This window comes from Odontomachus brunneus, unplaced genomic scaffold (assembly GCF_010583005.1).
Source record: "Odontomachus brunneus isolate Ranch 3 - 2012 unplaced genomic scaffold, Obru_v1 Obru_scaffold_033, whole genome shotgun sequence".
Classification (NCBI taxonomy): Eukaryota; Metazoa; Arthropoda; class Insecta; order Hymenoptera; family Formicidae; genus Odontomachus; species Odontomachus brunneus.
In genome coordinates, this window is record NW_022639483.1 from 2336500 (window position 1) to 2349406 (window position 12907).

General features: G+C 39.5%; 3 protein-coding genes across 3 annotated transcripts in view; all 3 read left to right on the plus strand.

Moving 5' to 3' along the window:
• The first annotated feature begins 3085 nt into the window (after positions 1 to 3085).
• LOC116843506 (odorant receptor 4-like) lies at positions 3086 to 6345 on the plus strand. The gene is made up of 7 exons (XM_032813968.1): positions 3086 to 3478; positions 3553 to 3904; positions 4792 to 5028; positions 5270 to 5383; positions 5489 to 5644; positions 5874 to 6120; positions 6200 to 6345. The coding sequence occupies exons 1-6, from the start codon at positions 3222 to 3224 to the stop codon at positions 5922 to 5924; spliced, it is 1167 nt and encodes a 388-aa protein (XP_032669859.1). The 5' UTR covers positions 3086 to 3221; the 3' UTR covers positions 5925 to 6120; positions 6200 to 6345.
• Positions 6346 to 6719: 374 nt separating this feature from the next.
• On the plus strand, positions 6720 to 9407 carry LOC116843507 (odorant receptor 13a-like). The gene is made up of 6 exons (XM_032813969.1): positions 6720 to 7070; positions 7478 to 7823; positions 8042 to 8284; positions 8583 to 8693; positions 8774 to 8929; positions 9120 to 9407. The coding sequence occupies exons 1-6, from the start codon at positions 6814 to 6816 to the stop codon at positions 9168 to 9170; spliced, it is 1164 nt and encodes a 387-aa protein (XP_032669860.1). The 5' UTR covers positions 6720 to 6813; the 3' UTR covers positions 9171 to 9407.
• A 700-nt stretch (positions 9408 to 10107) lies between these two features.
• The window catches only part of LOC116843509 (odorant receptor 4-like), a 3102-nt gene continuing 302 nt past the window's right edge, over positions 10108 to 12907 (plus strand). The window contains exons 1-5 of the mRNA XM_032813971.1: positions 10108 to 10529; positions 11253 to 11598; positions 11808 to 12050; positions 12331 to 12444; positions 12594 to 12749. Of these exons, the coding sequence (XP_032669862.1) occupies positions 10273 to 10529; positions 11253 to 11598; positions 11808 to 12050; positions 12331 to 12444; positions 12594 to 12749 (1116 nt within the window). The 5' untranslated portion in view covers positions 10108 to 10272. The remainder of the gene's footprint in view (positions 10530 to 11252; positions 11599 to 11807; positions 12051 to 12330; positions 12445 to 12593; positions 12750 to 12907) is intronic.

Consider the following 12907-nt stretch of genomic DNA (forward strand, 5'->3'; position numbering starts at 1 on the left):
CGATACTCTATCAAAAACGATAGTTTTCGAATGATACAAGATATTCGAGGAAGGCGAAGAACGTCTCGAAGGTGGACTACGCTCTGGTAGACTATCCACTTCAACTGATGAGTAACACGTCGCTCAAGTCATAGATTTAGTGCTCAATAATCGTCGTTTAACAATTGGAAACATAAATGAACATGTTCCAGTATTATTTGGGTTATGTCAAACAATCTTAAAAGATTATTTGGGTTTGCAACGCGTTGCTTCTCGAGTCGTCCCTAAAACGCTCATGAATTTCTGGCCAAAAATTCAATTAATATATTTCATAAGCTCCGTATTCACCTGATATGACACCGTGTGACTTTCCCCTGTTTCCTCGACCAAAATTTCCACTTCGCGGTCACCGTTTTGAGTCGATTGATGCCATAAGAGAAAATTCGCTGCGAGTTCTAAAGAGTTTCACAAAAACGATTTTAAAGCATGTTTCAAGGACTGAACAAAATGTTAGCGTAAATGCATTGTAGTGGGAGGGGATTACTTTAAATGAGACAAAATAAATTTTGATTAATAAATTCAAATCTTGCGGTTTATTGAACCATTTCCGATACCTTTTGGTCACAGTAGTATATCTGTGAAAAGTATGTGCCAAGTGGTGTGTGTCCATGTTTTTACTATCCCGAGTCGTCTATGACATGTCTATAAAGAATAAAGTCAAAATCATGTGAAAATCAATTATCTATTAGATATTTCTTAAACTTTATCACAATATCAAAAAGATATCATGTAGATGTCGATAATCTTGTCATTATCTAGTTTATATTATATTATATTTAAGCTGATATAAGATGTATCGACTCAATTTGAATATGATATCGAAAAACTGAATACATCATTGACAATCGAATAATATCTATATGATTATCTTTAGATATCATTGTACTATTTAAGGATATTAAATTGACTATTAATATTGAAATGATGTAATCTTTATTTTTTGCCGACTTTAATTTTTTTATACGGTCACATAATAATGCATTTAATTTTATTCCTTTGTAGTGAGGTATATTGCAAAATTATTGCAATAATATAACAATATTATATAATAAGTACATAAAAAAGGAATTATAATTTGTTTAATATTTCAAATGTATGTAAATATGCAATGTATCTCTGAGTATTAACAAATACAATTATTTTACATAACACATATTTTTAGCGTGACAAATTTTCAAAAATTTTAAGTTTTCTGAAAACATTAAATTATGAGCATTTAACATTTAGAGATAATTTAATTGGAAAGTTTATATTTGTAAATATATTTGTGAAGTCCAAAATGAAATTAATTCAAAACGGGCCGTGAGTGGATATTTATATACTATGTTATTAATGCTATATATTTGGATAATATATATGTACATATGTATTAATAACATTATATAAATAAATAACAGATATAAATAAATAAATAAACAAAGATCAGTAGATATAAATTTGTAGAATTGTAATATAATATTATTAGGATATATGTATTATCCAATATACACATATATATTATCCAAATATATAGAATTAATAACATAGTACAGAAATATTGTGTGTCTACTCATGGCCCGTTTTTAATTAATAACATTTTTAGCTTCATAAATATAATTACAAACTTTCTAATTAAATTTTTTCTAAATGTTAAATGCTTACAATTTAAGGTTTTTAGAAAACTTAATTTGAAAGTTTATTTATACTTATATGAAAGCTAAAAATAACATTAATTAAAACAAGTACAAGTACAAGTGAACATATAATATTTGTGCAGTAAGCCATCGATATTCTGTTACTTTCGAAAATATGTAGACAATCTGCAATATAATGTTGATCCTCAGAACATTCAATCAGAATCGCTTTCTCAAGAATATCATAAACAGGTCGCATTATTAATGTTTCTATATAAAAAGAACACAATTTTAAATAATAAGCTTTGGCTCCTAAAAGATGTAATAACAAGTAACGTAACAAGTGATTTTTAAAAAGTAACTTTTCCAAACCTGAAAATAGCTTGTATAAGATTGTTAATGCGTGCCCACTTCCATGAATTACAGCGAGACCATTGTACTATTTTCATTAATGCAAAAAGCATCAAGAGGCCTCGACGGGCCTCTAACGAGTGTTAAAGATTGCCGAGAGGAGATTGTCGTATTGTATAGATAAAACAAATTCGCACATAAATGAGTAAGAATATACTAATTCTATTGATTTCACTAGTTTTCGTGATAGCACATCGCATAGCACACCGCGCGATTGTATTCTTGATAAATAAAAATAAAAAAGCTTCCAGCTGCGAGATCAATAAAAGTTGAGCTGTGTACAGTTTGAACTCAAATATCTGACTTACCTTTGCGGACGGTAAAAGTATAAAATATTCCATAAGTATCTTAAGGTTCGACACAATAATATTTTTATGTAACTTTCGGTAATTCAACAGGAGTTCACGATCTGGAGAGTATTAAAAAATACGAAATAAAACATGTACCGTGCAGGTCTTTCCACTTGTCTACATATATCAAGAGTATCAACTTTTACCTTGCATATTGTATTTCACATGTTTCATTTTTACACATCGAACTTTTTTCTTTAGCATTCGCCAACCGTGAATCTTCGTAAGACAACACTATAGCGCAAATAAATCTTCTTAACACGTAAAAAGACACAATGCACTTTTGCAACGTTTCACAATTTTATCGCTTGCATCTTCGTTCCAAAAGTTCTTTACCAGCTATAGACTTGAAAACTTTCTCGAAGACAGCTAGACACGACTAGCCATCGATAGCACGTCGTCCTACCTACGTCCGCACGCATCTCATTACATATTTAAAGCGACCAACCTTACAAACGTATCTCCGACCAATGTCGGAAGAATAAAAGGATCGCTCCAACGGTGTATCCTTACGTGAAAGTTTTGAAAACTCGCGACAAGTATATTCGACAGTTGCGCGTATCACGATAAATGTTTAATGAATGCCTTTCATTGGTCGGTCGTCGAGGGACGCACCCATTCGATGATCTCTTAGGACTTCCCAGTCTTCACGCAGGTATTCCGCGATACACGTCGAGTCGTCGTTGAAAACTACATCAGCAACATAGTTTCTTTATCTTCACCTTCCTTGAAAGTGCTTCTATCGGCATACACCCTGATGTACGTCGTCGTGCGTGGCTACCAGGAGAGAGTGAAATAAGAGAACACAATGGTGCCCAAAAGTACAGTTCATCGCACAACGAAACTCGTGCTCACTCTGTTCGGCATATGGCCGGGCATGTCGTACGTTCTCATCTATAGAGTGTATTGGTTTATCATATTGATGTCGGACGAGGTCTGGCATTACCGGTATTTCAAATCACATTTTCAGCTCGAGAACCTGCCAATTCTAGTGGACTGTCTCAGCACCTTCATAGCGCACATAAAGGTTCTCACTAAATTGTTCGTCTTTTGGTTCAATCAGCAGTAAGTGACAGCGGATCTGCAGTAAGCGCGGTGTACGCGAAAGAATCATTTGGACAATTCCGATCGATTCGCAGGAAATTCGTCAAGATCTTAACGATGATGACGGAAGACTGGAGTGAGTGTGCCGACAGCGATAACGACATACGTGAGGCCGTATGCAAGGGGAAAATGTCCGATCGCATCAGTATCGCTATGTTCGTCCTTCACGTGTTCAACACCATTACATTCTGCACCAAAGTCTTCTTAACGATACCCCATGTCGACATCGACGATAGCGACTTCGAGCTACCTTTCTTCTTGAAAGTAGAATTTCCTATGCGCATCAGCACATTACGCACATACAAAATGCTGTTGAGCGTGCAATTCGTAAATCTCTTATCCATCGTCATTGGCACTGGTATGGTGAACGCTCTGCTCTTAACTTTGGTACGTAACCTGTGACCATTCATTATATCTATTTACACACAAGAAATATGATCTCATTCTTAGCGAAATTCTCTTTTATATGGTTTCAAGATTCTTTTTAATGCCAAAAAGAAAATATAAGGTTAACGGCCCTACTTGTAGATAATTTATAGTTAGAGTAACTTTCGTTCATTTACGTATATTTGTCGACCAAACATTAAGAGAAACTATTAATACTGATATAAGCGAGAAATATTGCAACTTTAAAGCAAAAAATAATTAGACTTCAAATTAATTTTGAAGTCATTAATTCATTTCTAAGGAAAGCTAGAATAATATTTAATAGAATTGTTGCTAAACTGATTCCTAGTAGATTAATAGTTTGTTTTATTACAAAACAGAAATACCTTCTCGATAAAAGTTTTCGCTTAGGATATAAGATTACGGGAACAATACCTTGCAACTAGAGTTTTTCTCTTTGAAAGTTATTGATTATTCTCCTTTTGATTGTAGAAGAATTTTTTCGAGACCGATAAATTAGAGAATTTCGCTGAAGATAAGATTATATTTATTTGATATACTAATCAAAATAACTTTAGCACGTAATGTATAATTACTAATAATGTATAATTGTTCACATTCGTCTCTAAACATTAAGATGAATGATGACAGATCGCCGATTTGACATATTATTTTTCGAAGATCTTTTTCAATGAATGATGAGTCAATGATGCGTACGGTTAGAAGTTCTCAGTGTTCCTAATTATTATTGCGTGCTAAGGCCAAATTGCCGACAAAATTGCAGTGAGAAATGAATACATTTTTACAATGCAAAGTTGCTCCTGTTCAGCTATAAAAATGTGCCAACATCTCTGAGCGTTTCAACGATGGAGAATTATGTTTTCCAGATTTTACACGTAGGAGGTCAAATCAACATCCTGTGTTCTTGGCTGACCGAGCTTGCACCAAGGGAGAACGCAGAAACGCGCGAATCCGTCATGGTCATGATAAATAAAATTATCCGGAAGCATCAGCGAATTATCCAGTTTTCAACGCACATCGAGGATTTGTACAGGTACATCTCGTTCGTACTGTTCGCTTCAAACACAACGATGATCTGTATGCTGGCATTCCTCGTCTTAACTGTGAGTATCGTGCCAAGTATTACCGATAAGAATAACAAGCTTCACTGTGAAATTAATTGCCGTTTTCCGCGTATTTCTACACGTAGTATTAATGTGATATCTCAATAATGTACCATCGCGCTCTCTTTACGTCCAATTACATCGGTTGAGCCGACTACTCGTTCAATTCGACTCGTATTTTGTGCAAAATGTTATAATAATGCTTTGATAATTTCCCGCGCGTGTCGCTGCCACATCACAGTCGCTCAACAGTCCCGACGCAACCGAGCGGATATTGAGATCTCTTCTGTTTTACGCCATTACGAACCTGGAATCGTTCATATTTTGCTTCGCGGGAGAATATCTGAGGAACAAGGTTGGAAACGAGAGAACGTTTACGACGATAATCGATAATATGGTGGAATTTGAGCTTACCATATTAAAGAAGATTCGTGTCATCTAAGAGATATCTCTTTTGTAGAGCAAAACGATCGGGGGCGCAGCGTACAATTCGGCATGGTATGACCTGAGGCCCAAGGATAGTCGCGTTTTGTTATTGGTAATATTAAGAGCACAGAAGCAATTAACGCTCACGGCCGGCAGGATGATGGATCTTTCTTTGGAGAGCTTCGGAAATGTAAGCATTACGCGCAGAATCAATCCTAGTATCAATGCTGTACACGACGTTTACACTCGAACGCTACAGAAAAGTCGCTTCTATAGCTTTTCACTTATGTGATTTCTTGCGCGGCAAACTTATCACTATAGTGCACTAATAAAAGTGCATTTTTCTCAAGCGATGTTATGCTACAAGGAGCAATAGAGACCTGAAATTGTGTAATAAAAATGTCCTAACTTTATTATAGATCATGAAAGCCTCGGCATCGTACATGTCGGTGCTGTTGGCGATGCAATGAACGTCGTCTTCGGTTCGAACGTTCCCAAGCGATATATAGCCGTGAAAAGTATGTGCCGAGTGGTGTGTAACCATGTTTTTACTAGTGATACGACAGTGACACATAGCATATTTTTCTATGTCCGCATGAAGGATGCCGTATCGAGTGACGCATACATGAGACGTGCGTTGTCTATGGAACAATATGAAATATAAAAGTACACACACGGTGATCATAGTAAAAAGTATTTCATGCATAAAGGATACTTTCATATACTGACCCGATTCCTCGAACAGACACAATTCGCCAGGGCTCTCCTCAATTCCTGCTAAACTCCGATCGTGACACCGATTCGCACTGGACGACTGCTGCATGCGAACTAACACGTATTACCTCTGTCGCGTTATATTTCGCCGCACGTTTCTGACTTTTTACCCTCTTGACTTCGGAACTTTTCTCAAGTGCGTCGAACGCGACTGGCCATCGCAGCCGTACATCATCGCGTCCATGTCCGCACGAATCATTGTATATTTAAACAGGACTCCGCGGTTGCATCGCCAGTAGCCAAGAGAGAGGGAGAGATCGCCCTGCCTGTTCCCTCGTCTCATATATTAAAGTTGCGCGAGGTGCACGGCAAGTGTATGTGAACTGACGACTATACGTGGCACGGTGAAGAATATTTAATGAACCGTTACTATTGGTCGATCAGTAGCGAGGGTGCGCCCATCTGATGACCTCTTGGGACCTCCCCGTCTTTACGCCGGTATTCTGTAATGTACATCGCGTTGTCATCGAGTCATGTACTACGAACGTCGTCCTCTCACCCTTGTCTAATAAACGCTCAGATAATCGGCCCTTCTCTCGTGTATAGGCGGGAAGAAAGAGAGGGGAAAAAAAAGAACAGGGAACAATGCCGCATGAAAGTACTATCAATCGCACAACGAAAGTTATACTCACTTTATGCGGTATATGGCCAGGTGCCTGGTGCGTGATAATATTCAGGGCTTATTGGATCATTGCACTAGCGACGGACGAATTCTGTCACTATCGTTACTTTTTAATACACTGGCATACCGATGATGTGTTCGATTTAGCGGACTGCCTCAGCAGTTTCATAGCGCAGCTCAAACTGATCACCAAGTTCTCAGTCTTTTGGTTGAATCAACGGTAAGTGAGGGGATGCAATGTGACAGAGTTACGAATAATTTACTCAAGTGAGCCAAGTACAACAAATATTTATTTTTTTTTCAATCAATACGTAAATTGACTACTTAGATGCGGATATTTAGTAGTATATAGAAGAAATATAACACTTGCCGATCTTCATTGTAAATGCAAATGTGTTATCTCGAAATATGTAAAAGAAGATATATAAAATATGGAAAATATGCGAAATATATGAAAATATATGAAAATATCGTGTTTTATAGAAAAGAGAAAAGATAATGAGTGTTAATATGTATGACAATTTCGAAGCATTCGGTGACCACAAGGAACATAAATCTTCATGAAGCGAGCATTACGATGTCCATCGCAATGTCAGCGACATAATCGACGTTTTCAATCGTTCGCAGAAAATTTATCAAAATTCTGACAATGATGGCGGAAGACTGGCACGACAGCGCCAACAATGATGTCAGCATGCGCGAGACAATATGCAAAGCAAAATTATCAAGTCGTATCACTAACGCGATGGTGACCCTTCACGCGTTAGCGATTGTTACGTATAGCAGCGGAATGATTCTGGCCGACGTCGATACCAACGACGGCGAGAGCGCGCCGCCCCTTCTCTTAAAGGTGGAAGTCCCTATTGATATACACTCGCAACTTAGGTATAAAGTACTAGTAACCGCGCAATTTACGTACCTCTTGATAGCCGGCTGCGGGGCTGGCTTGGTGAACGCTCTACTCTTAACTTTGGTAAGTCGTAACAACGTGAACACTTGTTATGAACAATACGCAAGTAGTAGTAGCAGCAGTAGTGGTAGTGATAACAACCGAGCGATAGTTTCCTAAACAATTATGTCGTTTCATTGCGAGCAAGTTTACTTGAAAAAATTACCTGATCCTTCTCTCTCTTTCTCTCTCCCTCTACTTTGAATTATTTTAATAGATATTGGAACAATTATTATTTTCAGATTTTGCACGTGGGCGGTCAGATAGACATCTTGCGTGGCTGGTTGACTGAACTTGTGCCCGGAGATAACGAGCACAGAGAAAAACACGAATCTGTCATCGCCATGACCAAGAAAATTATTCAAAAACATCAAAAAATTATCATTTTTTCCAAGCACATTGAGGATTTGTACACGTATATCACGTTGGTACAATTCGCGTCGAATACATTGCTAATGTGCGTGCTGGGGTTCCTTACCGTAACTGTAAGTAAAGTGTCAAATACTACACATAAAAAATATACAATTGCATGAATAAAAAAATTTATGACATATATAAAATATAAATTTATTTTTTATAATATACTAAAAAGAAATATACATATATATTTATTCCTTTATATTTAATATATATATATATAATATATATTATATATCTTTTCATTTATTTATTTATTTAGCTCTTTTCTGCGTTTTCTTACATATATGAAACAGAAAATGTTAATTTCTTACGGTTTAGCGAGTACATTTTAATAATTCTTCGTACACTTCTTCAATATTACAGTCGATTGGTAATTCCGAAGCTGCGGGGGTAGGAAAATCTCTTTTATTTTATACCGTGACGACCCTCGAAGCGTTTGTATTTTGCTTCGCCGGAGAATATCTGAAAAACAAGGTCGGGAAAAATAATTACGATGATGAAAAAAAACAGACACAAATTATTTATAGCTTACTAATTATTATATGTACACGCAGAGCAAGGAGGTGGGAATCGCGGCGTATGATTCCGCGTGGTACAAACTGAAACCCGAAATTAGTCGGATCCTGATATTAGTGATATTGAGAGCACAGAAGCAATTGACGCTCACAGCGGGCAAAATGATGGATCTCTCATTAGAATCCTTTGCAAACGTAAGATTTAGCACACACAATAATTCCGAGTAATAGTTGTGTGTCTCTACATATTACACGACTTCTTTCGTAAGAAGTCTATCATACAACAATAATTAAAGAGCACTTTTTTACTATGATATTAATCGAAGTTTTACAAGAGAATAGAAACAATCTTTGATTAAAAGGGATATACTCTTATTATATATAGATCATGAAAGCCTCGGCATCGTACATGTCGGTGATGTTTGCGATGCAATAAACATTGTATTCAGCGCGAGGAGTTTCGAACAATAGTCGTGAAGCATGTGTCTCGAGGGACATGCGAATATGTCTTCACTAGTGATATATACAAGTGACACAACGTGCTTCTCTGTGTGCATGATCTCCGCTGTGCGGAGAATGAAAATTGCACGACCATGAAATAATACAAAGCTATAGTTTTTCCCAAGTCGTTGTTCTTAGAAAGACTCTTTCACAGAACCCGATATGCCGAAACTCACAGAGTAACTGTCCGCTATATATGTAATTCAACAAGGGATTCGATGCCGCAGCGTCAATCTGATGCTTCGGTAGCTTCGGAAACGTATTATAAACAGAAATAAAATTACTAACTTTAAAGTGCATTTCTTTTGCGCATACTAGCGACGCGTGTCATCGCAAATCGCCTCACGTATAATTTCACTCGCGCTAACCAACCTACAGACACTTGTTGATTTCTTATAAACATATGTCCAACGCGAGAAAGCATGCTCTTCGCCAACTGTCGCATGCGAGAACAAACGTGCACTTCCGCGACGCCGCAACACCTCGCCGCTTCCTCGCGCGCGCGATGCCGCATCCTCTTGACTCGAAAACTCCGCCGAAGTGCAACGAGCGCGACTAACCGCGCATACGTGCATATATCCACGCCGCCTGTACCTACCGCCGCACGAATCATTGCATATTTAAACGGGAGCGGCACGCATCATCGGCGCACGAGAGAGGGAGGGAATGATCGCCCTGCATGTTTTCTTTTCGTGTATCAATATTGCGGAAATCCACGTGGAACGTATCCGGAGGTGAAGGAGGAGGAGGAGTAGGACTGTAGACGGCGTGGAATAAAAATATTTAATGAGGAGCTACCATTGGTCGAGCGACCGAGGGTGCGCTCATTTCATGACCTTTCGGAAGCTCCTAGTCTTTACATTGGTATCCTATGCGATATACGTCGAGCTGTTATTAGGAGATCCACCGGGGCAAATTCATTGGGGTCAGAGTTCTCCCTCCCCCTGCCTTTTATATCTTGTCGTAGAAGTGTTCGTTCCGTTACGTGTACCCCCCGATAATTCTTCCCCAAGAGAACGACAGCGACCCGACACATTATGACGCGTAAAAGTACGATTAATCGAACATTACAATTGATGCTCACCGTGTGCGGCGTATGGCCGACGACGTCGGGTATCGCGATCTGCAGGGCGTATTGGTTCATCGCGCTGGGGATAGACGAAGTCTGCCATTGCCGGTACTTTCTGCTGCATTTGCAGTCTAATGACCTGTTCGACTTGATGGACTGTTTCAGTAGCTTCCTAGCGCAGGTGAAAGTCAGCACGAAGCTGTTCATATTTTGGTGGAACCAACGGTGAGTGTTGCGAGCTGATTGCAGTTGTACAGTCGGTTGCAAATCGGTTCACATATTTCTTATCGAAGTTGCGACGTTTCAAGTTGTCAGAATCGGAAACTACTCCTGGGGCCCTATTCCGTAACCACTTATCGACAATTGTCGGATCCGTAGAACTGGTCGTTGCGTAGTACTGGTCTTTTCTATGGTATGAAAAAGCTGCGCAACGTCGTCTATCGATCCGACAAAAGTCGGTAAGTGGTTACGGAATAAGGCCCCTGTGCTGGGATTCTATAACTCGTTATTGGAGTTAACGACAGTTTCGTTATTGTTGCGCAGCTTTTGTATACCGTAGAAAAGCTGCGCAACGATAACGAAACTGTCGTTAACTCCAATAACGAGTTACAGAATCCCAGCACTGACGTGTTTGCGTGCGGTAATCGATGATAACAGGATCTGAAGTGATAGTACAAAGGGGTACATTTGTGGAGTCTGGAAGAAAGCGTTCACTTCAAATTAAAGAAATATTATTCTGAGAAGCGATTTCTATGCATTTTTGTAATCGATTATCGCGTACATATACGTGTCAGCACGTAGCTTTCAGGTCTGACTCGAAGCTTGCGACTTTGTTGGATAAAAAGCGAGGCGATTTGCAGCTGTCTACACCGGAATAAACTGACAATTCGTGACGGAGACTTGTCGATTCGACGACGCGGGTCGTCTGACGATTGTGTCGTCGCGCAGAAAATTCATGCGAATGTTAACGATGATGGCCGAGGACTGGGACGATTGCGCCAACAGTGACTTCGCCATGCGCGAGACGACGTGCAAGGCTAGATTATCGTCTCGCATCACCAACGCGATGTTCACTCTTCACGTATTGACCATCGTGGCGTACAGCGCCGGCATTCTGTTGGCCGACGTCGATTTCACCGATCAGCGGGCAGAGCTGCCGCTTCTCTTGAAAGTGAACCTCCCCGTCGACATAAACACAAAACGCAGGTACAGACTGCTGCTGAGTGCACAGTTCGTACATCTCATCATGGCCGGTTGCAGCGCCGGGTTGCTCAACGCGCTGCTCTTAGCCTTGGTAAGTCTCGCGAAGATGGAGCGTGCATACGCCGTGAGTAGTGCGTCGTTCTAAAAATTACACTCGGGGTGAGTAACTCGCTGCCATGCGCAATTCCCTGCGCATTCTGGTCTCTTTCTCTGTCCCTCCTGCACCCCATCGTCCGGACGCGAGTCCTTTTTAATACCTAATCAGTTTAATGGAGAGTGAGTCGGAGTTATTATTTTCAGAGCCTGCACGTGGGAGGTCAAATGGAGGTCCTACGCTCTTGGTTGATCGAGCTCGTGCCGAAGGAGGGCATCCGAAGGGAAAGACGCGACTCAATCGTTAGTACGACGAACAAAATTATACGGAAGCATCAGAGGATAATCAACTTTACAGAGTACATCGAGGACTTGTACACGTACATTGCGTTAGTGCAATTCACGTCCAACACTGTGCTAATGTGTTCGTTGGGATTCCTCATCGTTTCCGTGAGTCAAATGATCTTGCGTGTATTCATGAATGAAAATAAATGTTTAATTTGCTGGAAACGATCGCATTTCCGATTTCCGGCGTACTCACTAACAAGCGTTTTCATTATTACGTCTCAGCAATTCTCTCTCTTTCTCTGTTTATCTTTTTCTTCTTCTCTTTCTTCCTCTGTCTTTCTCTCTCTTGTGTTTCCTTACGTGCATTAGGCGTATGATATCGATTTATGACTCAGTGCGACGGTTTCAATAATCCCTCTATTTCGATGCTTCGATATTACAGGCAATCGGCAGTCCCGATGCGACAGAGCAAATAGTGAGATCCCTTTTATTTTACACCGTGACGAATCTGGAAGCGTTCATATTTTGCTTCGCCGGTGAATATCTGAAAAACAAGGTTAGAGACGAGACGTGATGTCCATAACGATAAACTCGGTGGTTAACAGCAGAGACGTTTCCGTGTATATAAAGCAACGATCACGCAAATACTGCAGACGCTGAGCCGCAGCTTCTCAATGAACTCCGATTAATTAACTGTCTTTGCAGAGCACAGCGATCGGGACTGCGGCGTACAATTCTACATGGTACGAATTGGGGCCTGAAAACAGCCGTCCCTTAATATTCGTAATATTAAGAGCGCAAAAGCAATTAACGCTCACAGTTGGGAAAATAATGGACCTCTCTTTAGAATCGTTCACAAATGTAAGGTTCACGCGCAATACGCAGCATAATTTTGGAGAATAATTGTAGAAACGTGTGCTCGCGCGAGTGTATCGATATATACTCGATATATACTCTTCTCTTGTACATAAAATTCGCATAAATTTTTTTCAAATATTGCGCCCGTAAAAAAACTCTCC